General features: G+C 50.1%; 1 protein-coding gene across 3 annotated transcripts in view; it reads right to left on the bottom strand.

Annotated features, from left to right (window-relative positions):
* LOC119963342 overlaps nucleotides 1-27,626 on the bottom strand; it is a 320,297-nt gene that overhangs the window by 10,063 nt on the left and 282,608 nt on the right. For all 3 annotated transcript variants that reach the window (XM_038792342.1, XM_038792344.1, XM_038792343.1), the window contains 2 exons: nucleotides 18,478-18,522; nucleotides 16,046-16,146 (listed from right to left, as the gene is read on the bottom strand). In XM_038792342.1, the coding sequence (XP_038648270.1) occupies nucleotides 16,046-16,146; nucleotides 18,478-18,522 (146 nt within the window). The remainder of the gene's footprint in view (nucleotides 1-16,045; nucleotides 16,147-18,477; nucleotides 18,523-27,626) is intronic.

Here is a 27,626-nt window from a genome sequence, read left to right as displayed (position 1 = left end):
GAAGACTGGAAAGTGGCTAATGTAACACCACTGTTTAAGAAAGGAGGGAGGCAGAAGACGGGAAATTATAGGCCGGTTAGCCTGACTTTGGTCATTGGTAAGATTTTAGAGTTTGTTATTGAAGATGATACCGCAAAGTACTTGGAAGTGCATGATAAAATAGGACTGAGTCAGCACAGCTTCGTCAAAGGTAGGTCATGTCTGAAAAATCTGTTAAGAGTTCTATGAGGAGGTAACAAGGAAGTTAGACAAAGGAGAACCAGTGGACATGATTTATTTAGATTTCCAGAAGGCCTTTGACAAGGTGCCGCATAGGAGACTGTTAAATAAGTTAAGAGCCCATGTTGTTAAGGGTAAGATCCTGGCATGGATAGAGGATTGGCTGACTGGCAGAAGGCAGAGAGTGGGGATAAAGGGATCTTTTTCAGGATGGCAGCCGGTGACTAGTGAGTGGTGTGCCTCAGGGGACCACAACTTTTCACAATATATATTAATGATCTGGAAGAAAGAACTGAAGGCACTGTTGCTAAGCTTGCAGATGATACAAAGATCTGTAGAGGGACAGCTTGTATTGAGGAAGAAAGGGGGCTGCAGAAGGATTTGGACAAGCTAGGAGAGTGGGCAGTGAAGTGGCAAATGAGATTCAATGAGATACAATGTGGAAAAGTGTGAGGTTATGCACTTTGGAAGGAGGAATTTAGGCATAGACTATGTTCTAAATGGGAAAATGCTTAGGAAATCAGAAGCACAAAGGGACTTGGGAGTCCTAGTACAAGATTCTCTTAAGGTTAACGTGCATGTTCAGTTGGCAGTTAGGAAGGCAAATGCAATGTTAGCATTCACATTGAGAGGGCTAGAATACAAGACCAGGGATGTACTTCTGAGGTTGTATGAGGCTCTGGTCAGACCCCATTTGGAGTATTGTGAGCAGTTTAGGGCCCCGTATCTAAGGAAGGCTGTGTTGGGCTTGGAAAGGGTCCAGAGGAGGTTCACAAGAATGATCCCTGGAATGAAGAACTTGTCATATGAGGAACGGTTGAGGACTCTGGGTCTGTACTCGTTGGAGTTTAGAAGGATGAGGGGGATCTTATTGAAACTTACAGGATACTGTGAGGCCTGGATAGAGTGGACGTGGAGAGGATGTTTCCACTTGTAGGAAAAACTAGAACCAGAGGACACCATTTCAGACTAAAGGGATGATCCTTTAAAACAGAGATGAGGAGGAATTTCTTCAGCCAGAGTGTGGTGAATCTGTAGAACTCTTTGCCGCAGAAGGTTGTGGAGGTAAAATGTCTGCGTGTCTTTAAGACCGAGATAGATAGGTCCTTGATTAATAAGGGGATCAGGGGTTATGGGGGAGGGTGAGCAGACAGAAGTCGTGGTGCACATTGGTACCAACGACGTAGGTAGGAAAAGGGGTGTGGGGAGTTTAGGGAGTTAGGCTGGAAGTTAAAAGCCAGGACAGACAGAGTTGTCATCTCTGGTTTGTTGCCGGTGTCACGTGATAGTGAGGCTAGGAATAGGGAGAGAGTGCAGTTGAACACGTGGCTGCAGGAATGGTGTAGGAGGGAGGACTTCAGGTATTTGGATAATTGGAACGCGTTCTGGGGAAGGTGGGGCCTGTACAAGCAGGACGGGTTGCATCTGAACCAAAGGGGCACCAATATCCTGGGAGGGAGGTTTTCTAGTACTCTTCGGGAGGGTTAAACTAATTTGGCAGGGGAATGGGAACCGGATTTGTAGTCCAGCAACTAAGGTAGCCGATATTCAGGACGTCACAGGGTGTAGTGAGGTAGTGGGGAAGATAACACTGACAAAGGAGAATACTTGCAGGCACGGAGATGGGTTGAAGTGTGTATACTTCAACGCAAGAAACATCAGGAATAAGGTGGGTGAACTTAAGCCATGGATCGGTACTTGGGACTACGATGTGATGGCCATCACGGAAACTTGGATAGATGAGGGGCAGAAATGGTTGTTGGAGGTCCCCGGTTATAGATGTTTCAATAAGATTAGGGAGGGTGGTAAAAGAGGTCGGGGGTGGCATTGTTAATTAGAGATAGTATAACAGCTGCAGAAAGGCAGTTTGAGGAGGATCTGCCTACTGAGGCAGTCATCTTGTTGGGAGTTTTCTATAGGCCCCCCAATAGCAGCAGAGATGTGGAGGAACAGATTGGGAAACAGATTTTGGAAAGGTGCAGAAGTCACAGAGTAGTAGTCAGGGGTGGCTTCAACTTCCCAAACATTGAGTGGAAACTCTTTAGACCAAATAGTTTGATTGGGGTGGTGTTTGTGCAGTGTGTCCAGGAAGATTTTCTAACACAGTATGTAGATTGTCCGACCAGAGGGGAGGCCATATTGGATTTGGTACTTGGTAATGAACCAGGGCAAGTGATAGATTTGTTAGTGGGGGAGCATTTTTGGAGATAGTGACCACAATTCTGTGACTTCACTTTAGTAATGGAGAGGGATAGGTGCGTGCAACAGGGCAAGGTTTACAATTGGGGGAAGGGTAAATATGATGCTGTCAGACAAGAATTGAAGTGCATAAGTTGGGAACATAGGCTGTCAGGGAAGGACACAAGTGAAGTGTGGAACTTATTCAAGGAACAGATACTACGTGTCCTTGATATGTATGTCCCTGTCAGGCAGGGAAGAGATGGTCGAGTGAGGGAACCATGGTTGACAAGAGAGGTTGAATGTCTTGTTAAGAGGAAGAAGGAGACTTATGTAAGGCTGAGGAAACAAGGTTCAGACAGGGCACTGGAGGGATACAAGATAGCCAGGAGGGAACTGAAGAAAGGGATTAGGAGAGCTAAGAGAGGGCATGAAAAATGTTTGGTGGGTAGGATAAAGGAAAACCCCAAGGCCTTTTACACATATGTGAGAAATATGAGAATGACTAGAGCGAGGGTAGGTCCGATCAAGGACAGTAGCGGGAGATTGTGTATTGAGTCTGAAGTGATAGGAGAGGTCTTGAACGAGTACTTTTCTTCAGTATTTACAAATGAGAGTGGCCATATTGTTGGAGAGGACAGTGTGAAACAGACAGGTAAGCTCGAGGAGATACTTGTTAGGAAGGAAGATGTGTTGGGCATTTTGAAAAACTTGAGGATAGACAAGTCCCCTGGGCCTGACGGGATATGTACAAGGAATCTATGGGAAGCAAGAGATGAAATTGCAGAGCCGTTGGCAATGGGGATAGGGTGGGGGTATTGACCTTGGGTGGGGTGCTCTTTCCGGGAGCCGGTGCAGACTCGATGGGCCGAGTGGCCTCCTTCTGCATTGTAAGTTCTATGATAATCTATGATTAATCTAGGACAAAGGTTCGGCACAACATCGTGGGCCGAAGGGCCTGTTCTGTGCTGTATTTTTCTATGTTCTATGTTCTAAGGCAGGAGAATGGGGATGAGAAAATATCAGCTATGATTGAATGGCGGAGCAGACTCGATGGGCCGAGTGGCCTAATTCTGCTCCTATGTCTTATGGGTGCACGGGATGAATAGCGGGAAAGGCCAAAATAGAGATTTCCGCTGGGTACAAAACTGGTTTCCAATTCAAGCGGCACAGTTCCGAGGGTGAGTTGCAGATCTCGCCCAAAGGTGGCAAGAATATTATTAACCCTCATTTGCAATCGTTTCAATCTCATTGCAAGATTGAAGTCCTGGGCTGAAGTCATGCAGGTGCCGTGAATCCAGGGCAATGGCTATTGAAGGGAAGTAAGGAGGCGAGTGGTCATTTCCATTGCTCAAGGGACATGTGCTGCTGCCTCAGTGCTCGGGGATCGATGGAGGGGGCCCCTCAGGGGACTGGCAGCTAATGGATGAGGGGTCTAAGCACAGGTCAAAGCTGTTCTCTTTCCAGGAATGGACACATGGAGCTTCCAGGCAGGAGTCTCTTTTCGGTGTGTGTTTGTGGGGGGGGGGGGGGGGGGGGGGGGGGGGTGTCCCTTTAGTCAGGGGGTCTCTGTGGGGGTGCCCTTTAGTCAGGGGGTCTCTGGGAGGTGTTCCATTAGTTAGCGGGTGACTGTGGGTGGTTCCTTTAGTTAGGGGATCTCTGTGGTGGGGGGGGGGGGGCGTGGTTCCTTCAGTTAGGAGGGTCCGGGGGGAATCTCCCAATTAATGGGATCTCTTGGGGGGGAGGGGGGGGGTTGTCCTGTTTTTGATGGTCTCTGGTAGAGGAGGGGTGGGCAGGCGGGGTGGGGGAGCTGAACCCTCCGATAGTCTTTGGGGGGAACTTACTTGAGGAGTTACCCCCTTGGTCCACTGCGGGATCAGCTCATCATTTTGGTGAGACCTGTAGTAATCCCTGCCACGTGATCCTGGCCCTGCAACTGGAGATTGGAGTGCCGGGACCACTAAATGGATTCAAATGGGTCATTAAAATCATTTGTATTCATTTACATTCTCCCGCTGGCGTGAACCTGATCCCGCCACCAGTGGGGGAAGGGTCGGAGAATCCCGTTCGGATCGTTGCCCACTGATGCCGATCCCAATTTTTGATTGTCCGCTGCATCGGGGACCCCGCTATTGGCAGAGAATCCAGGCCCATGTCTAACAACTTTGATTGAATGTTTCAAGGGAGTGTCTAGGTGTGTAGCTGAGGGCGGTGTAGCTGATGTAGTCTACATGGACTTCAGTAAGGCTTTTGACAAGGTCCCACGTGGGGGACTGATCAAGAAAGCAAGAGCCCATGGAATCCAGGGCAATTTGGCAAATTGGATCCAAAACTGCGAAATGGCATGAGGAAAAATGTAATAGCTGAAGGTTGTTTTTGTGAATGGAAGCCTGTATCCAGTGATGTACCGCAGGGATCAGTGTTGGGTTCCTTGCTGTTGAAGTGTTCATTAATGTTCTAAATGTGAATGTGGGGGTATGATCAGTAAGTTTGCAGATGACACAAAAATTGGTGGTGTGGTAAATAGCAAGGAAGAAAGCCTTAGATTATACGATGATACAGAAGCTTGTCAGACGGGCAGAATAGGGCAAATTAAATTTCTGAAAATTGTCAGATGGTCCATTTTGGGAGCAATACAAGGCAATGGAATATGCAATGAATGTTGTTATTAATTTTTTTTTTTTTTAATGTATTTTATTACAAACGTGTATCAAAACAGGTTAAAGCGAACAAACACACCGGGAAATATGCTTCCCAACAATCAATTATACAGTCTGTACAAATTTTTCCCCTTTTTCACCCACCCCTCCCCTGCAGTGAACAGCCCCTCAACTACGGTCACAAACACCCCCACCTTTCCTCAAACCCCCCTGAAGAACCCCTTAACTCATACTTTATCTTCTCCAATTACAGGAAGTCGTACAGGTCACCCAACCAAGCCGCTACCCCCAGTGGCGATGCCGACCGCTACTCCAGCTAAATTCGCCGGCGTGCAATCAGAGAGGCGAAGGCAAAGACATCGGCCTTCCTCCTCTCCATGAGCTCCGGCTTCTCTGAAACCCTAAATATCGCCACCAAAGAGTCCAGGTCCTCTCCCTCCTCCATTATCCTGGCTAAGACCGCGAACACTCCCGCCCAGAATCTTCCCAATTTTTCTCAACCCCAAAACATGTGTGCATGATTTGCTGGTCCCCACCCACACCTCTCACACTCATCTGCTACCCCCTGAAAGAACCCACTCATTCTCGCCCGGGACATATGCACCCTGTGCACCATCTTAAACTGTATCAGGCTCATCCTTGCACATGAGGAGGTCCCATTTACCCTACGCAGTGCCTCACTCCATACTCCCCAATTGATCTCCATTCCCAACTCCGCTTCCCATTTCTCCTTGATCTTTACCAGCCGCTCACCTCCCTGTTCCCCCAGCCACTTATATATATCCCCAATTCTTCCCTCCCCTTCCACATTCGGCAGCAGCAGTTGCTCCAGCAGGGTGTATCCCGGCAACCTAGGGAACCCCTCCAGACCTTTCACGCAAAGTCGCTAACCTGCAGATACCTGAACTGACTCCCCCTCAGCAGTTCTACTCTCTCACTTAGCTTCTCAGACTGGCGAACGCTTCCTCCAAATACAAATCCCTCATTTTGACCAGCCCCACTTCCCTCCACCTCCTGTATACACTATCCATCCCCCCCGGCTCAAACCCATGATTCTCGCACAGCAGCGTTAGCACCAACATGCCCTCCACCCTAAAATGCCTCCTCAGCTGATTCCATATCTTCACCGTGGACTGCACCATATGGCTCCTTGAATACCTACTCGGAGCCATTGGCAACGCTACCGTCACCATAGCTCTCAAACTAGGCCCTTTTCAAGATTCCCCCTCCACCCTAACCCAGTTTACCTCTTCTCCTTCCCACCACTACTGCACCTTATACACATTCGCCGCCCAATAATAATGAAGCACGTTCGGTAACGCCAACTCCCCCTGCTGCCTCTGCCTCTGTCCTCCCCACTCTCGGCACCTTCCCCGCCCATACAAAGTCAGAAATGATCCTGTCCACTTTCCGAAAAAAGGCCTTTGGTATAAAGATCGGGAGAGCTTGAAAGGTAAACAAGAAACTCGGCAGAATATTCATTTTCACCACTTGGACCCTCCCTGCCAACGTTAAGTGCAGTGTATCCCAGCTCTTAAGATCCTCCCTAGCCTCCTCCAACAGCTTTGTTTAGTTCCACTTATGGAGCCCCGTCCATTCCCTCGCTACCTGAATCCCCAAATACCGAAACCTACCCCTCATATCATTCGTCCTCACCCTCGCCCTTGGTGCCACATACAGCAACCATACCCATTCCACAAACTCAAACCTTCCCAAAACCTTGAACAAGTACTGCCACTCCAACCGATCAAATGCCTTCTCCGCCACCTCCGGTACCAGAGCCCCTGACGGATTCATCACCACATTCAACAGCCGTCTTATATTCCTCGTGAATTGCCTGCCCTTCATGAAGCCTGAAAGCTGAGTAGTTTAGATAGGCCTCAAAACACCGGAGCCAATATTTAAAAATTTATGGGGCCTCCGGTGGCCGGGTGTCTAGATTGATTTTCTCCGGCTTTAGAGCGCTGTCCATCTTGATGTGTCTGGTAATTAAATTGAGATACCCTCAATTACGGCAAAGGAGAGAAGATTGGTAATCCAAAGGCTTTAATTACCAGAGAACCGGACAGCTTCTGAGAAGTGTGGTCACAGCATGCTGCCCAGTGAGCATCACCTTATATACCGTTTCCTGGGGGCGGAGCCAGGGGCGGAGTCCCCCAGGGTTCCAAGCCCGGTTTTAAAGGGCCAATGTATTAAAGGCAAGGTACAGTTACAGCAGTTACCGATACCATTCATCACACCACCCGTCACAATCCTAATAGTAACCAGCAAACCCACCCCCCCAAAAAAAAGATGAACATTCTCCAATCCCTACCTCCACTTTAAACATGCCCCCAACCTTTACAAAGTGCCAGCAACCCGCTTCCCAAGCATTGTCCGCTCATTTCTCCCCCAGTTTATGCTCCTTAATGAAGTCTTTGGCTGCTTCTGGTGTCTTGAAACAATACTCCTGGCCTGCAAATGTCGCCCATAATTTCACTGGGTAGAGCACCCCAAACCTGATCTGACGCCGGTACAGCACAGCCTTGGCCTTGTTGAAGCCTGCCCACCGCTTTGCCAACTCAGCTGATAAATTCGGATCCTGTTCCCCTTTCAGTCGCAGGTACACTACTCCCTGGCCCACCGTAAAATCTTCTCTTTCTCTTCAAATTTGTGGAGCGTCACGATCACCGCCTGCGGCGGCTCCCCAGCTCTTGGCTTCTGCCTCAGGGACCTATGCGCTCGGTCCACTTCAGGTGCCTGATCTAGCACCCCTTCTGCCACCAGCCCCGCCAGCATCTTTGAGACGTACCTCATGGCACTCACACCTTCCATTCCTACAGGTAGGCCCACTGTTCGCAGGTTCTACCTTCTCGAGACATTCTCCTGCTCCTCCACATTTGCCTTCAATGTTTTACAGAGGTCTCCTAGGAGCCCCACCTCCGTCGCCAGAGTCACCACATGATCGCTGTGGTCCGAGATCACTCCTTCAATCTCCCGAATCTGTGACCCCTGCACCTCCAAACACTTCACCCGTTCCAAAGAACTCTTCAGGGGTGTCATCGCTTCTTCAATGGCCTTTGCGAGATCTTTTCGTACTTGTTCCCTCTGCTGCTGGAATAAAGGCTATCAAGTCAATTTGAAGCCTTTAAGCTTGCCCTTCCCCCGCCTGCATGCTCGAAGAGGCTTTTGTCTTTGCTGCAGCACCAGCCAAATCCTTCACTGTTTCTGCCTGGTCTGGTGACCAAGAGACATACAATTCCTGGGGGAAAGTACTCCTCCAACATTCACCTACGTCTTTTCATCAAAACTCCACCCCGTATTGGTTAAAAATAGCTCTTTTCTCTAACCTTGGGCAGGAGCTGACTTGCATGTGACCACTTACTCCATGGTCCACACCGGAAGTCCTGCCGTTATTATTTATGATCCAAGGATGATTAATGGACCTGTCTCTTTAAGGCAAGCAATTGTATCTTTAATTTAAGCAGAAGAATCCAGAAGGTTCAAGAGAGATCACTTTGCTAGTCTAAACAAAATCTGCAGCCTTGTTGGCACGAGAGAGAGAGATGGAGGTGGGACTCGGCTTGATTGATTAGTGGCCAATCAATTGGCCCAAAAGGCCAGACTCTTCCCAGTGACAGATTGTATCCTATTGCACTGGAATGTTTCTCAGAGTCCAAAGGAGTTTCAGTTTGATCCTGGCAGCACGGAGAAAGGTCCTGCTACTCTCTCCCCTCCATGTTTTTTCTCCAGAGAAGCTGTGTTGGCTGTATTTCTGAACTGGCAGAGAAGTTGAATGAATCTATTTGCAGGAGAACTATTACAGGCTGTGCAAACAATGACCAGAAACTGCTATATCTCTCCAGAAAGCCTGTGAGTGCTATCATTTTGAAACTACAGAGGCCTGAATACAAACCTGATCTGAAAGCAAAGTTTGAAGAGAAGTAAGGGGCTGGAAAATACCATCTAAAACGCAGTCTTTTTCCTTTTATGATTTTTACTCCTTTCCACCCTCCTGTGTTTGGCTGTCTTGTGTGTGTGTGTGAAGAGGGTGAGGGCAGTGTGGTAGTCACCACTGGTGTATATATTGTATATAGAGGATGTCGGTGTAGGTGTTTTGTGGTAAGGCCCTGTACTACAGGTACGGGGGTCATTCCCTGCCTGCTGGCTCCGTCCAGTAGGCGGAGTATAAATATGTGTGCTCCCAGTACAGCAGCCACTTCGCCAGTAGGAGGCCACACATCGTGCTGTAATAAAGCCTCGATTGCATCCAACTTTCATCTTTGTGTAATTGATCGTGCATCAATTTATTACACTAATTTTTCAGAAGATGGACCTCCGCATCAAGCCAGATCGCCTGCAGCTGGATCTGCATTCAGACAACTCCAAAAAGGGCTTTCAACATTGGCTAGCCTGTTTCGAAGCATACATCGGGTCTGCGCCATACCCAATTCCTAAAGCTCAGAAGATCCAGATCCTCTACACGCGGCTGAGTTCCAACGTTTTCCCACTTATCCAGGACGCGCCGACCTACACGGAAGCCATGGTGCTACTGAAGGAAAACTACGCTCAGCGGACTAACACGCTCTACACCAGGCACATCCTCTTCACCTGTCATCAGCTTCCTGGTGAGTCAGTGGAAGATTTCTGGTGTGCCCTGATTCCCCTAGTTAGAGATTGTGACTGTCAGGCCGTCACGGCCACGGAACACTCGAACACAGGCGCTTTTGTCACAGGGATAGGGTCCAATTACATCTGACAGCGGCTCTTAGAAGGGGCCACGCTCGACCTCGCGGAGAGAAAAAAGCTAGCGTTCTCGCTTACATTTGCTTCGCGCAACATCCAGGCCTACAACCCCGGCCACGCGGCCCAACCCTCATGCGCATCGTGGACTCCGCAAACACCCACCCCCATCGTGGACCTCACCAGCGACATTCCCCCCCCCCCCCCCCCCCCCCCCCCCAGCCAACCCCACACCTGTGCCGCTCGGCAGCCAACCAACCCCAGGGATACCAAATGTTACTCCTGTGGGCAGCCTAAACACCCCCGACAGCGCTGCCCAGCCCGGAGCGCCTTTTGCAAGGCCTGTGGCAAAAAGGGACACTTTGCTGCGGTGTGCCAGGCCCACGCAGTCGCCGCTATTGTTCCGACTCCCCCCACGTGCGACCAGTGGGCGCCGCCATCTTCCCCTCCTCGGACCACGTGCGGCCCATGGGCGCTGCCATCTTACCAGGGCCCATGCCCCGCGGGCACCTCATCGCCTGCCACCATCGACGACCAGCATGATTGGCCAGTCTCGCCCACACAACCTGTCAACTGCTTCCACCAACGTGAAAATCGATGGGCATGAGATCTCCTGTATGCTGGACTCCGGGAGCACCGAGAGCTTCATTCATCCCGATACGGTAAGGCGCTGCTTCCTCGCGGTACACCCCACCAACCACAGCATCTTCCTGGCCTCCGAGTCCCACTCCGTGGCGTTCCAGGGGTACTGCATAGCCACTCTCACTGTCCAGGGCGTGGAGTTCAGCGGCTTCCGCCTCTACGTCCTCCCCACCTCTGCGCTGCCCTGCTACTCGGCCTGGACTTCCAGTGCAACATCCAGAGCCTAACACTGAAATTCGGCGGGCCCCTACCACCCCTTACTGTGTGCGGCCTCGCGACCCTAAAGGTCGACCCACCTTCCCTATTTGCAAACTTCACCCCGGATTGCAAACCTGTCGCCACCAGGAGCAGACGGTACAGCGCCCAGGACAGGACCTTCATCAGGTCCAAAGTCCAGCGACTGCTTCGGGAAGGCATTATCGAGGCCAGCAACAGCCCCTGGAGAGCCCAAGTGGTAGTGGTGAAAACTGGGGAGAAACACAGGATGGTCGTGGACCACAGTCAGACCATCAATCGGTACATGCAGCTCGACGCCTACCCCTTCCCATGCATTGCTGATATGGTCAATTAGATTGCACAGTACCGGGTCTTCTCAACTGTGGACCTGAAATCCGCCTACCACCAGCTCCCCATTCGTAAATCGGACTGTCCATACACTGCCTTCGAAGCAGATGGCCACCTTTACCACTTTCTCAATGTTCCCTTTGGCGTCACCAACGGGGTCTCGGTTTTCCAACGGGAAATAGACCGAATGGTTGACCGTTACGGACTGCGGGCCATCTTCCCACACCTGGACAATGTCACCATCTGCGGCCACGATCAGCAGGACCATGACGCCAACCGTGCCAAATTTCTCCACATCGCCACTCTCCGCAACCTAACTTATAACAAGGAGAAGTGCGTGTTCAGCACGACCGCTTAGCCATCCTTGGCTATGTGGTCCACAACGGAGTTCTGGGGCCCGATCCTGACCGCATGCGCCTCCTCATGGAACTCCCCCTTCTCCACTGCCCCAAGGCCCTCAAACGATGCCTGTGGTTCTTCTCTTATTACGCCCAGTGGGTCCCAAACTATGCGGACAAGGCCCGTCCACTCATTCAATCCACTCTGTTTCCCCTGACGGCCGAGGCTCATCAGGCCTTCAACCATATTAAGGCTGACATTGGCAAGGCTGCAATGCACGCAATCGACGAGACGTTACCATTTCAAGTCGAGAGCATCAGACGTCGCTCTAGCCGCCACCCTCAACCGGACAGGCAGGCCCATGGCATTTTTCTCACGAACCCTACACACCTCCGAAATTCGGCATTCCTCCATCGAAAAAGAGGCCCAAGCCATCATTGAAGCTGTGCGGCATTGGAGGCATTACCTGGCCAGCAGGAGATTCACTTTCCTCACTGACCAACGGTCGGTAGCCTTCATGTTCGACAACACACAGTGGGGCAAGATCAAAAACAATATAATCTTGAGGTGGAGGATCGAGCTCTCTACCTACAACTACGAGATTTTGTATCGCCCAAGTAAGCTTAACGAGCCCCCCGATGCCCTATCCCGAGGTACATGTGCCAGCCCACAAGTGGACTGACTCCGGACTCTGCACGACAACCTCTGTCACCCGGGGGTCACACGTTTTTACCATTTCATCAAGGCTCGTAATCTGCCCTTCTCCATCGAGGAATTCAGGGCTATCACCAGAGACTGCCGGAGTGCAAACCGCACTTCTACCGGCCAGACCGTGCACGCCTGGTGAAGGCCTCCGCCCCTTTGAACACCTCAACGTGGACTTCAAAGGGCCCCTCCCCTCCATCGACCGTAACACGTACTTCCTCAAGGTGGTCGATGAGTATTCCAGATTCCCCTTCGCCATCCCATGCCCCGACATGACGTCTGCCACAGTCATCAAAGCCCTCAACACCATCTTCACTCTGTTTGCCTTCCCCGCCTACATCCACAGCGACAGGGCATCCTCATTCATGAGTGATGAGCTGCGTCAGTTCCTGCTCAATAGGGGCATTGCCTCAGCCGGACGACCAGCTATAACCCCTGGGGAAACGGACAGGTGGATAGGGAGAATGGGACGGTCTGGAGGGCCGGGCCGTCCAGCTGGCCCTACAGTCCAGAAATCTCCTGGCCTCCCACTGGCAGGAGGTCCTTCCCGACGCCCTGCACTCCATTCGGTTGCTCCTGTGCACCGCGCCTAATGAAACACCCCATGAACGTCTCTTTGCCTTCTCTAGGAAGTCCACGTCCGGGGTGTCGCTCCCGACTTGGCTCGCAGCTCCAGGACACGTACTCCTCCGTAAACACGTACGACTCCACAAGGCGGACCCTTTGGTTGAGAGGGTACAGCTACTTCACGCCAACCCACAGTATGCCTACGTAGCGTACCCCGACGGCCGCTAAATTACTGTCTCCTTCAGGGACCTGGCACCAGCTGGCTCCCCAAACACCGCCCCCCCTCCCGGACCCGGTGCCACCCTCCCCTCCCCCGTGCACCCCACCGCAGCCTCCACTCTGGGACAATCCGTCCTCCCCTTGCCCACACCCGACGATGAAGAGGATTTCGACACGCTCCCGGAGTCACCGAAGCCCAAACCGACACCGGAACCATCGCCAGCACTGCGGCACTCCCGACGGCAGATCAAGGCTCCGGACCGACCTGGACTTTAAAAACACCATCTATCTCTACATAATTTTCCCCTCCAGCCCCTGTTGGACCTAATTTTCTTTGCTCTCTATACTTTGAAAAGTCTACCTGTATATAGTTCTCTACCGCCCCCGCCGGACTCAATCTTAACAGGGTGTGAATGTGGTAGTCATCACTGATGTATATATTGTATATAGAGGATGTCGGTGTAGGTGTTTTGTGGTAAGGCCCTGTACTACAGGTACTGTTGGTCGTTCTGGGTGAGTGTGCTTAACACTCAATTTGGCTCTGTTTCTTTACTTAGCTCTGGAGTCGCCAGGTATCGTTAAGATACCGCCACAAGTTCAAGGTGAAGTTCAAAGCAATAAAACTATACACCAATTAGTAAGTTCAAACAACTGAGTTTATTAATTATAATAACTACCCATGCACACGCTAAAAGGATTAAGCTATTCCTACCGCTAAATAAACTAATACTTATCTCGAAGGAACTGCTGGGTCAGGGAACAAGGCCTCTTGCTCTGTTCTGCAGACTTCAGGTTGGTATAAGTTAAAAGGGGTCAGGAGTCTCTATCTCTGGTAGCGATCATTGTGAGATACTTACTTGCTGGAGGCTGCTGTCCGAACCCTCTCCTCTCTCTCGTTCAAGGTCTTCTTGGCAAAAGCTGGTCGAGGTGCTGGTCCAGGGAGGAGTGCTGGTCAAAGAGAGAGGAGGGCTGGACGAGAAGACTGAACCATGTGTGGGACCTGCCTTTTATAGGTCCCAGGGATCCGCACCCCTTTGGGCGGACTCCCTTACCTGCTTGGAATTGATTGGGTCTCTTCCCAATCGATATGTTTGAACCCCCCAATACTGAGGCTATTCCTTAGCTACTGGGTGGGCTCTCAGGCTCTTTGTTTTCGAACCCTGTTGGTGCCTGAGTGTCTGGTATCCTTTACAATGTTGCAGTTGCTTCCCCATTTGTGTCCACTGTATCTGGAATCGTTCCATTAACATGCTAATTATCCCGGTGATTGCCTCATTAGTATGCGGAATGTTCGTTTCGGTGCTGTCTGCTTTTTTAGCAGACAGAATCCACACCTGCTAGGTGCAGCCTGCTGGGGCTGCAAACATTGTCCATTTTATCCTATATGCTTTGCATTCCTCCATTTTGTATTCAGGGAAATGGCCAACTTCGGTGGCTACAGTACGGGGTTTCCTGCCTGGTGGCTCTGCCTCGTAGGCGGAGTATAAATATGTGTGCTCCCAGTACAGCAGCCACTTCGCCAGCTACTGTAGGAGGCCACACATTTTGTGTAACAAAGCCTTGATTGCATCCAACTCTCGTCTTTGTGTAATTGATCGTGTATCAGGCAGGTTAAAGTGGGGATTAGGATTTAGTTTATAGTTAACCAGTTGTATTTGCTGCATGTTTCATTATAGCTCTTGTTTTAAATAAACAGTAATTGTGCTTACATTTACAAACCTGGTGACGGTCATTATTGGACAGCCAAGGGCCAAAGACTGGGTATTTTTCTCAGAATTATTGGCCAATTCACTAGCATTGTGACTCTGGGGCCCTTGGGGCTGGAATTTTAAAAAATGTTTTAGAGTACCAATTAAGGGGCAATTTAGCGTGGCCAATCCACCTACCCTGCACATCTTTGGGTTGTGGGGGTGAAATCCACGCAGACACAGGGAGAATGTGCAAACTCCACAAGGACAGTGACCAGAGCCGGGATTTGAACCCGGGTCCTCGGCGCTGAAGGCAACAGTGCTAACCACCGTGCCGTCCTAGCGTGGGGCTGGAATTGACCGCACACTAGCCCAGGGGGTCATAACACTAGGAAGTATAGAAGACTAGAGGAACCTAGGGGTGCCTTTCCAAAGATCCTTGAAGACAGCAGGCAGGTAGATTAGGCAATTAAGAAGTCATATCGGATACTTGCCTTTATTAACTGAGGCATGGAAGATAGGAGCAGGGAGGTTATGATGTAGCTGTATAAAATGCTCATTAGGCCACAGCTAGAGTGCTGTGTGTAGCTCTGTTTGCCACACTACGGGAAGGATGTGATTGCACTGGAAAAGATGCAGAGAAGATTTGCCAGGATTTGGCATGGGCTGGAGTGTTTAGTTATGAAGGGAGACTGGATAGGCTAGGGTTGTTTTCCTTCGAGCAGAGAAGGCTAGGCGGGATCTCATTGAGGTGTATTAAATTATGAGGGATATAGATCGGGTAGATAGGAAGAAACTTTTCCGCTGAATAGAGGGGTCAATAATCAGGAGGCCGGAGATTTCGAGGGAAACATTTCTGACCAGAGAGTGGTGGGAATCTAGAATTCACTCCCTGAAAGGGTGATAGAGGCGGGAACTTTCACAACATTTCAAAAGCATTTTGATGAGCACTTGAAATGCCCTAACATTTGGACCAGGTTAGAACATAGAACATAGAACAGTACAGCACAGAACAGGCCCTTCGGCCCTCGATGTTGTGCCGAGCAATGATCACCCTACTCAAGCCCACGTATCCACCCTATACCAGTAACCCAACAACCCCCATTAACCTTATTTTTAGGACACTAAGGGCAATTTAGCCTGGCCAATCCACCTAACCCGCACATCTTTGGACTGTGGGAGGAAACCGGAGCACCCAGAGGAAACCCACGCACACACGGGGAGGACGTGCAGACTCCGCACAGACAGTGACCCAGCCGGGAATCGAACCTGGGACCCTGGAGCTGTGAAGCATTTATGCTAATCACCATGCTACCGTGCTGCCCAAATGTTCTGGCAAATGGTATTGGAATAGATAGGGGTTTGATGGCCAGCACAGACATGATGGGCCAAAGGGCTTCTTTCTGTTCTATGAAACTTGAAGAATCTAGCTGAGACTAGATAGTGTCACAGAGGATTGATTTATAACACTCATCCTGTAACCTAAAACATCAGAAGACAAATAAGGAAAGTGGAACAGCCCCAGGGATAGGTAACACTCACCACTTCTTTCAGAGTCTCTATCACCTTGCGATCAGAGGCACAAAGGAATCCACCAGTCATGGAGTACTGCACTGTTCCACCAACCCTTTTCTGATCAAAATCTGGAACAACAAGAAATGATTTGTGGTCTAGAAACTATTTTGCATTTATATAGTGGCCCCAATACGTCTGTTAGGACAAAGGGCCCCATAACTTTCCTTTCAATAATTAATGGTTGAGGCATTTAACAATCTCGGGGACCCAGATGAGGGATACACACCCTTTGTCAAAGACAGTGTGAAGAGGTGGGAGTCATGTGAGATGGATCTCTGGTATGTTGAACTAATGACATTGCCTTGTTGTATTGAAAAGTCAATTTGTCATTTACCAATTAACTAATGGTACAATCACAGACGAAGAACTCTGGTTCAAATTGGACACCGTCAACATTGCTTCTACTGGAAAATGTGGACCATCATCTACAGGACTGATACATTTCTGCATGCCCAGTGTGTGAAGTCAACATGGCCAGGAATGTGAATCAACAAGCACCCCGTTTTCAGTTTACCAACCTCTGTGAAGGAATAACTCACTGGACCTTGGTTCTGGATGCTGGAACCTACATCAAACAATACATCAACATACCTGTGATCTCTGCAGTGTAAATCTTTCTTTTCTCTTTTCCTTTTTTACTGGCTGAATGCAAATGAGGTTGGGAAATATGTCACCACTTAAAAAGCAGGAGGCAGATCAAAAAACAACTTCCTGTTTATGGATGGGTGGTTAAAGGAGAAAGTAGGGCTGTTTAAGTTACCACCCCACATTCACCCGTCTGTAACACATTGATTAGGGCTCAGGCAGATGAAGGTATGACTACCAATGGTGAAGTGTTGAGATTGCTCCCTGTGAGGAACCAGATAGAGTAAAGCTTCCTCTGCACGGACGCATCAAATAATCCCAAAACAGGCACAGCATGGATTAGATACAGAGTAAAGATTTACACTGCCCCATCAAACATGCCCAAGGACGTTTTAGCATGGAGTTAGATACAGAGAAAAACTCCCTCTACACTGCCCATAAAACACCATAAGAACAGGATGCTATTCAATTAAATCATGAGAAATCTGTATCACCACTGCAATTTCCTGCCTCATCCACATATCCCCCAATTACCTGAGAAAATGAAAATCCATCAGTCTCAGTCTTCAATATTACAAAGAACAAAGAAGAACCAAGAAAAGTACAGCACAGGAACAGGCCCTTCGGCCCTCCAAGCCTGTACCGACCATTTTTTTTACCTCCTCGAAAAACTCTATGAAGTTAGTGAGACACGACCTCCCCTTCACAAAACCGTGCTGCATCTCGCTAATTTGTCCATTTTCTTCCAAATGGGAGTGGATCCTGTCTCGAAGAATTCTCTCCAGTAATTTTCCTACCACTGACCACGACCACTTCCCTTCTTAAACAAAGGAACAACATTGGCTATTCTCCAGTCCTCCGGGATATCACCTGAAGACAGTAATGATCCAAAGATTTCTGTTAAGGCCTCAGAAATTTCCTCTCTAGCCTCCTTCAGTATTCTGGGGTAGATCAGGACTTATCTACCTTAATATTTTTCAAGACGCCCAACACCTCATCTTTTTGGATCTCAATGTGACCCAGGTTATCGACACACCCTTCTCCAGAGTCAACATCCACCAGTTCCTTCTCTTTGGTGAATACTGATGCAAAGTATTCATTTCGTACCTCGCCCATTTCCTCTGACTCCACACATAGATTCCCTTGCCTGTCCTTCAGTGGGCCCACCCTTCAGTGGGCCCACCCTTTTCCTGGCTACCCTCTTGCTTTTTATGTACGTGTAAAAAGCCTTGGGATTTTCCTTAATCCTATTTGCCAATGACTTTTCGTGACCCCTTTTAGCCTTCCTGACTCCTTGCTTAAGTTCCTTCCATTCCACACAGGCTTCGCCTGTTCCCAGCCTTCTAGCCATGACAAATGCCTCCTTTTTTCTTTTTGACGAGGCCTACAGTATCTCTCGTTATCCAAGGTTAATCCTTCATAATCCTTCTTACGCACAGGAGCATGCCGGTCCCGAATTCCTTTCAACTGACATTTGCATGCATGAGCACTCAAATACCTTTGGGGAGAGAATTCTAAAGAGTCACAACCCTCTGAGTGAGGACTTTACTCCTCATCTCAGTCCTAGATTTTCCAATTTTGTTGATTATGTCTTCAGGAGTAAGCAGCTTCCCAATTCCTGAGGGAAATGGGCTTGATGCAATGGGGGGGGCATCACCTCACTTCCTTCCTAGCGAACACCACCATCTCTACATGCATTAAAGGGCAGAGCAAGAATCTCCTGCTTGCCGGAAATGCCCAGAGTGGGTTCTCTGAAGGGAGCAAAAGACACATAGGTCCTGATAAAAAGATAAATTTTACTTTCTTCAACCCACCTTCAGGGGTAAGGCAGGTTTTCCGATTTCGATTCCTGACACTTCCTGAAAAACAGAAAGAAGAGTTGGTACAGAATGTGCTTTTACAATCTATTGTTCTTGACCAGCCAGTGGGCAACTGATACTTGCATGCACACACCCATAAAGACTTAGGTTACATCCTTACATCCCCAGTGTGTGCTAAGTAATTGACCTAATTTGGTGTGCTGCGCACACACACACACACACACACACACACACACACACACAGAGGAAAACCAGACTTCCTGCTCTTAAGGTGTTAGTACCATCATCACAAACCTTTATCTCCCTGACAGAGAGCTGGACATGGAGAAAGATGGAGGTGAAAGCCAGGGCAAGCAGAAGTAGGCTAATCCTATCTGGATATAGAGAAAAAGAAGAAGTTCTATGGACAATATGTATGTGTGTGTGTGTGTGTGTGGGGGGGGGGGGGGGGGGGGGGGGGAGATGACCAGTGGGAGGATTTGGGCAGGAATGGGTTTAATAGACTGGTGCGGAAGTGTGACACATTGCAGGGGAATCCGTCATGGACTGAAATCACATTCATTGGAGCTTCCAGGAAAAAACAATACAGGAAGAAAATTGAAGCTGGAAAGAAAATAGGGATAATAAGAACAGGAAGAGGTCCATTCAGCCCCTTGAGTTGGTCACAGAAGAACAGGAGGAGGCCATTCAGTCCCTCGAATCAGTTACACTCGAAAAGGAGGATGCCGATTCAGCCCTCTTAAGTCTGTTATGCAAGTATAAGTCCATTCAATCCCCTCAAGCCTATTGCACAGGAACAAGAGGTCTATTCAGCACCTTGAGGCTGTTAGGCAGCAACAGGAGGAGGCCATTCAGCCCATCATGCCTGTTACAAAGGTAACAACCCACCCATTGAGTCACCATAATTCAATTCAATCATGGCTGATTTGTATCTTAACTCCATCTACCCAAAGCTCTGTCACCCCCAAGAACTTTGGTTAACAAAAATCTATCAATCTCATGTTTTGAAATTTCCAATTTATTCCCACCATACGAGATTACCCTTTATATGAAGATGTGTTTCCTGACATCAGCCCTGAATAGCCTACCTTTCGTTTTAAGGAACGGCCCCCTTGTTCTGGTCTTCCCCACCAGAGGAAATAGTTTCTCTCTATCTACCCTATCAAACCCTTTAATCATTTTAAACACCAAGATTAGATCACCCCTTAAATCTTCCGTATTCCAGGGAATCCAGCCAAGCACACATTACCTATAAGGAGTGCGATTCAGTGGACTAAAGTTAAAGTCTGGTTTTGGGCGCGTTTGGTAGGGAGTTTCTTGTCCGCCACCTTGGCGAGATCACAGCCCATTTTCAATGGCACTTAGTGCCACAAATGAGCCCCCATGAGATTCTCAACATTACTGCCTCTCTTGCCATCTGACTTGCCTGACCTGTGCCTCAGCAGCTCACCGTTATCAAGGGGGAGCTGCTTTTAAACACGCCTTCATTACTCACTCCCAGTCAACACACATGCAGCGCGCAAACCTGCTCCTCTGGGGATGCAAACCTCACAAAACTTCTCGCGCTGTGGGTGGGGCACCCTGTTCCAGCAGCAGGGTCAGCAATGCCGCCTAGGAGGCAGCAGCAGCGGCTATCAGTGCAGGCAACATGACCAGGAGGGCCACCATCCAATGTCTGAAGAAGATCAAGGACCTCCAAAGAGGTGCAAAGGTAAGTTACTATCTCTCTCCTGGTGTCAGTTCTGCCTACCACCCCATAAATTCCAAAAGCGTGCCACCCCCCCAAACAACTGGCTGACACCTCACACCCTCCCCACATCTGATCTTTGTGCTTGTTCCTCAGAACCCACTGGCACCCATCAGCACAACCCCTTCATGTCCAGCTGCGGTGCCTGCATATGCCACCTGCTATGACCCTCCTGACCCAATAAGCATGAGGCTCACAATGTCCTCTCTTTGTCCCCGTAGGAGAAGATAGCCCATAATAAATGGGAAAGGCCAGGATAGGGGAGGAGGAATCCCAGAGATTCAAGTCCTCACCCACTATGAGGAACAGGCCCTGGGAATCGTGGGGTTGTCCGAGGAGAGAGCAGTCATTGTCAGTGAGGTTGGTCTGTGCCAGAGAGGTGAGGATCCACAGTCCCTTCATCCAGATAAACTGTCTCAAGTGAGTTGTTCATGTCAAGCAAAATAGAGTGATTATAATGAAAAACGGTGTCCGATTTCTGGGATCAGGATTGACACTTGAAAGGCTGACAAGCTGCTGCCACTAGTTAGCACTCCCGACACACACTCACCCCAGCCAATAAGGTGACGGCTTGAAAAATGATACCCCGGATTGCAGAGGCTGAGCTGGAGACCCTGTTGGATGCCGTGGAGGAGAGGCCGGCTACCCTGTACCTCGGGGTGGGAAGGAGGCTGCCATCCGCCATCGTACACTGGACCTGGTAGCAGAGGCTGTGAGCGTCATAGGCCCCACCGCCAGAACAGGTAAGCGGTGCCACAAAAGGCTGCACAAGCTCCTCAGGGCAGCATTATGCCCCTGGCACTAACCCCCATCCCACACACCCGTAAAACCCCATCCGGATGGCAACCAGGACCCACCCACTGACAGTGTACGTGCTACCTACCCTGCACCATATCCCAGCACCCAAATCGGCCTTCATAGACGGGTGCCCTGACCACAGAGGCCACCAGCTACCCACCCCCTGTGCAGCACGTGTGGCATGACCCCCACACCACCACCCTCACACCACTCCAGACCTCGGCCCAGTTACAGCAGGTCAAGGCTGAGGGAGTTGGCAACATTACCTGGGCGCTGGCAGACCTGAGCCAGTCACAGAGGGAGGTGGAACAGTCACTGGGTGGTGTGACACACTCACTGTGCTCCATAGCCATGAGGATTGAGACACTGGCTGAGACAGGAGCGGGCCTCCAGGTTTGGCAGAGCCAGGTGGCAGAGGAGCCTCAGGAGTTAGCCCTGGATACACCACCGTCCCAAGGAGTAGCCCGGGGGCCATTGGGTACACCGAGGGAGGAGGGGGTGATGGGGCCCATGCCGGTGACTCTGCGCAAGCACGGGCCATGGTGAGCGGTCAGTGCAGCAAGATGGCTGCTTTGCAGACTGAGAAAATGGAGGTCTCAGCCTGGACCCCCCGGCCCATCCCTTGGTTTCTCGATCACCCGCAATGAACCCCACACCCCAGCCCTGCCAGGACCAGCAGCCCATGGTCATGTTTCGTATTTTAAAAAAATGTATTTTATTACAAACATGTATCAAAACAGGTTACAGCGAATAAACACCCCGGGAAACATGCTTCCCAACAATTAACTATACAGTCTGTACAGATTGTTCCTCTTTTTCAAACCCCCCTCCCCTCCCCCACAACGAACAGCCCCTCAAACACGGTTACAAACATCCCCCACCTTTCCTCAAACCCCCCTGAATCACCCCTTAACTCATATTTTATCTTCTCTAATTGCAGGAAGTCGTACAGGTCACCCAACCAAGCCGCTACCCCCGGTGGCGATGCTGACCGCCACCCCAGCAAACTTCGTCGCCGTGCAATCAGAGAGGCGAAGGTCAAGACATCGGCCTACCTCCTCTCCATGAGCTCCGGCTTCCAAATATCGCCACCAAGGGTCCTGGTTCACCTCCTCCTCCACTATCCTGGCTAAGTCTGCGAACACTCCCGCCCAGAATCTTCTCAATTTTTCGCAACTGGAAAACATGTGCGCGTGATTTGCTGGCTCCGGCCCACACCTCTCACACTCATCCGCTACCCCCTGAAGGAACCCACTCATTCTCGCCCGAGTTATATGCACCCTGTGCACCATCTTAAACTGTATCATCCTTGCACAAGAGGAGGTCCCGTTTACCCTACGAAGTGCCGCACTCCATACTCCACAGTTGATCTCCCCTCGCAACTCCTATTCCCATTTCTCCTTGATCTTCACCACCCACTCGCCTCCTGTGGTGAATTATAAACACTAATAATCCACACTGTATTGTACAACATGTGTTGAGCCTGTACCTTGTACTAGATCATCTGTAGTTGCGCGGCTCTACCCATAGGGGGAGATGTGCCAGCTCATTCAGCGGGAATACCTCGCTTTTCCCTACATTCAGCTTGTACCCTGACAACCCTCCAAACCTCCCCAACAGGCCCATAATCCTTCCCATAGACTCCAACAGATCTGAAACATTCAGCAAGAGGTCGTCGCCATAGATCGACACCCGATGCTCCCTCTGTCCCCTCATAATCCCCTGCCACTCTGCCGACCCCCTGAGAGCCATCGCCATGGCTCTATGGCCAGCGCAAACAGCAGCGATCACAGAGGACACACCTGCTTCGTACCCCTGTGTAAGTCAAAACTTTGTGAGCTCATATCATTCGTCCTCACCCTCGCCCTTGGTGTCACATACAGCAACCGTACCCATGCCACAAATCTCAGCCCAAACCCAAACCTTCCCAAAACCTCGAATATGAACCGCTTCTGTACCCGATCAAATACTTTCTCTGCGTCTATGGACACCATCACCTCCGGTACCAGAGCTCCCAACGGTTCATCACCACATTCAACAGCCATCTTATATTACTCGCGAGCTGCGTGCCCTTCAGGAAGCCTGTTTGATCTTCTGCCACCACCCATGGGACACAATCCTCCATCCTCCCCGCCAACAACTTAGCCAATACTTTCACATCCGTGTTCATTAGTGATATGGGCCTATATGTCCCACAATCCACCGTGTCCTTCCCCTTTTATGGAATTAGTGTGATTATTGCCTGCGTCATCGTCTCCGGCAATTCCCCCTTCTACAGTGCTTTATTAAACGCCCCCAACAGATGTGGTGCCAAGTATGTTGCAAATTCCTTATAAAATTCCGCCGGGTACATATCCGGCCCAGGGGCCTTCTCTGATACTATCCAGCACCTCCCTCAGCCCTAGGGGCTCTTCCAACACCTGCCACTTTGCTTCCTCCACCTGGGGAAATTCCAGCTTGCCCAGAAACCGCCCATGTCCCCCTCCTCTCCTCCTGGGTCCGCCTCGTAAAGTTCCTGGTAGTTCTCCCTCAATGCCTCATTTATCTTCCCTGGCTCTGACACCACATCCCCAGTCCCAGTCCGTATCTTCAATATTTTCCTGGATGCAGCTGCCTCCACAGCTGGTGCGCCAGCATGAGGTCCACCTTCTCCCCATACTCATATTGCACCCCCCTTGCCCTACGCAGTTGCCCTATTGCCCTCCCTGTTGTCAGCCCATCAAACTGCCCCTGCAACGTTTTCCTCCTCGCCAATCCCTCCATGGTGGCCACCCTCAAATATTCCCTGTCTACCTCCACTATCTCGCTCACGAGACGGTCATGTTCCTCCCTTCTTTCCATATCCGCACGAGCCTTAAACAAAATAATATCCCCTGGACCACTGCCTTCCCAAAAAATGGCCACCGCAATCAAAATCTCCCGACTCACTACAAAGTAATCAATCCTCAAATACACCTTATAGACGTGTGAGAAGAAGGAATATTCAGTTCCCCTTGGTTTCTGAAAGCACCATGGATCCACCATACCCAACCTCTCCATAAACCCCCCCAGTTCCCTCGCCATTCATACCCTACCCATCGCCCTGGGGCTCGACCTATCTACCCTCGGCTCTAGGTCACAGTTAAAATCTCCTCCCATCATCAACTGGTGCGTGACCAAATCTGGGATCGCTGTCAACAACCCCCTCATAAAACCCACATCATCCCAATTTGGGGCATACACATTTACCAACACCATCGGTGCTGCTTCCAATATCCCACTCACAATCATATATCTCCCATCCGGATCCCTCACCTCCTTCGCACTCACAAATCCCATTGTGTTTGCTCATTAAAATCGCCTCTCCCCTTGATTTTGAATCAAACCCTGAGTGAAAAACCTGCCGGACCCACCCCTTCCTTAACCTAACCTGGTCCTTCTCATCGAGGTGCGTCTCCTGCAGAAAGACCCCCACTTTCAAGCTCCTGTGGTGCGCAAACACCTGCGACCTTTTAACTGGCCCATTCAGTCTCCGGATGTTCCATGTTACCAGCCTTACCGGAATCTTATGCCTCCAATTCCTTCTACCATGTCATGGTCGCGCCTCTGGAAACACGTCCTACCTCCTCTCTCTCCCTTAGCAACCATGGCGTTTATTTCCCGATTTTTAAATTCAGAAATGAGGCTCGCCATCATTAATTCCTCCTAGTGGAGCCGCCACTTCGCAAAGGCCCTCGAGAATACTGGGTGAGGCCCGTTAATGATATGCCAACAGCATTTAGTGTACGTGCATAGAATGCATTAACGCTGCTGTCGAGGCACCGGAGCATGACATTCTTTTGGGCGCCCGACCCCCACATGATTTTCTTTACCAAGTCCATATTTTTTTTATGAAGGAGCCACCTTAACCAGACTTTCTTGAGTCAAAGAAAGAGCAAGTTTATTAGTTACTAAAACCCGAGAAATATAATAAATATGCAACACATGTACACAAATCAGGAATGAAAACACATCTAGACACATATCAGAAGTTTTTTTTTTATAAATTTAGATTACCCAATTATTTTTTCTATTAAGGGGCAATTTAGCGTGGCCAATCCACCTACTCTGCACATTTTTGGGTTGTGGGGGCGAAACCCACGCAGACACGGGGAGAATGTGCAAACTCCACACGGACAGTGACCCAGAGCCGGGATCGAACCTGGGACCTCAGCGCCGCGAGGCGGTTATGCTAACCACTAGGCCACCGTGCTGCCCTGACACATATCAGAAGTGACAGGTTAATAGTCCAACAAAAGTTTTTTTTTGATATGCAAATCAATCCTTGGAGATGGCAGTATGTTGTGGCCATTAAGTTGGGTGATTCTGGTAGAGGTGACTTTGACAGTTTCACAGTTAGTTTAGAGACACTGGGCTCGGCAGAGTGGCAGGAGAGGCTGTGCTATTTCATTTAGACTGTGGTATTTGTTGAACCTCGCTGGCAGCAACCGAGAGAGAGAGAAACACAGTGCCTGCAACTGCAGGGGTGACTGGGCGGTGTTAAGACACTGTTTTAAAACCTTTGTCTGCTCCGTGTTTCCTTTTTTACAATTCCTGGCCTGACTGCCTTTAATCCATAATCTTCTGGTTAGCTGCTGCAACACTGAGAATTCCGTTTAAACTACACAGAAACACTGCTGTTCTGATGGCTCAGGCCAAGACTTCCCCCTTGGGTTCTGTGGCAGAACCTGTGACGACAGATTTTTTTTTAGACTTGGCAAGCAGCCAATCGATGAATGTAGATTTGTTAGCCATCGCCTATTGTTGTCTGTGATTGGTGGAGCTTGTCAGGAATATCTGGAGCAGGAGAAGCCAGGGCCATTTTGTCAGTTCTGAAAAGGATTCAACCAGGTCGCAGCTGGAAGGCACTCTCTCTGCTGCACATTCTCTCTCGGCCAGGCGACATCTAAAACATCCAAGCTAGTTCTGTGAAGGCTCTCCAAGTGAAAAGACAAGACAGCACTCAGGTTTTCAGAGGGCTTCTGGAGTAAGAAAACAAGCAGTCACTCACCAGGGGCGGGATTCTCCCTTACCCGGCGGGGCGGGGGGTCCCGGTGTAGCGGAGTGGCGCCAACCACTCAGGCGTCGGGCCTCCCCAAAGGTGCGGAATTCTCCAGACCTTTGGGGTCTAGGCCCGTGCCGGAGCGGTTGGCACCAGGACGACTGGCGCCAAAATCGGCACCAACGGCCTTTGATGCCCACCGCCCGGCGCCGGGGCTGGCCGAAAGGCCTTCGCTGGTTCGCGCATGCGCCGGTGGTGACATCAGTGGCAGCTGCCACTGACGTCACCACCGGCGCATGCGCGCTGGGGCATTCCCTTCCGCTTCCACCATGGTGTAAGCCATGGTGGCGGCGGAAGAGAAAGAGTGCCCCCACGGCACTGGGCCGCCCCCCGATCGGTGGGCCCCAATCGCGGGCCTGGCCACCGTGGGGGCACCCCCCCGGGGTCCGATTGTCCCGTGGCCCCCTCAGGACCCCGGGGGCCCGCTGACGCCGCCGATCCCGCCGCCACCAGAGGTGGTTCAAACCTCGGCGGCGGGAGAGGCTTCCCAGCGGCGGGACTTCGGCCCATTATGGGCCGGAGAATAACGGCAGCACAGAAACCCGTAGCCTCCTGCCGGCCCCCGCCATTCTCCGAGGCGGGCGGCGGGATTGGCGGCACGCCGACTTTTTGCGGGTGGGAGAATTCTGGACATGGCGGGGGCGGGATTGTCGGCGGCCCCGGGCGAATCTCCGACCCTGCTGGGGGTCGGAGAATTTCACCCCAGGTCTGTAATCTTTTAATTCTCTGTGTCCAAGGATGGGAAGAGCTCGAACCTAAGAGCATTCCTTAAAATGTAGCCGGCATTTGTACACAGAAATCAGGCTAACGAAGATCCTGCAAACTGTCAGATTGAAAGCCCAGTAATATCTCAAGGAGGAAGAAGCTCTAACTCGTGGTAGAATGGCGGAATTGCACCGACCTGGAACTTGTGTAAAACGGCATCTGGTGGTCAAAGGACGGAACTGCACCACCCTGAACCTCTTGAGTAAATCTATTTCCCAGAGGCCACAGCCGTAGCAGCAAATATTAATCTCAAACCTTTTCCCTTTAATCTCAGTTTTCTTTTAATCCTCTCCAACCCTTATCTTGCGTGTGTCTGGGTGAAGGGTGGGATTAGGTAGACCATAGGTCTATTATTTCTTTAAATATTCATATTTCCCTCTCATTATTAACAAACAGTTTGTTAAAGTTTTACTAAAAAATCTGGTGTCTGTAATTCATTGGAGCAGTAAAGGGTTAAAGATCTTCGAAAACATTAATTATTGGTTAATACATTTATGTTGGGACTCCGGGGTCTTTGGGCCTGGAACTGTCTGTGCACTTGGCCAGGATGTCGCAACAGCAGTGTTTCCTCTTGCTCCTGTGTCGCTCACACATTGGTACATCAGCTAAGGTCTACAGCTAAGGTCTACAGCTAGCTGCTTAACCCATTTCCCTGTGTATTCCTGGAAGGGAAAAAATGATCCTGTCTTTCGCCCACAGTCTGTTTTCTTTAATGACAGACTATTTCCACATTCTGAGATATAAATCAACAGG

The sequence above is a fragment of the Scyliorhinus canicula genome, chromosome 3 (genome assembly GCF_902713615.1).
Source record: "Scyliorhinus canicula chromosome 3, sScyCan1.1, whole genome shotgun sequence".
Taxonomy (NCBI): domain Eukaryota; kingdom Metazoa; phylum Chordata; class Chondrichthyes; order Carcharhiniformes; family Scyliorhinidae; genus Scyliorhinus; species Scyliorhinus canicula.
Note: the sequence above shows the minus strand (reverse complement) of the source record. Positions and strands in the feature narration are given on the sequence as shown.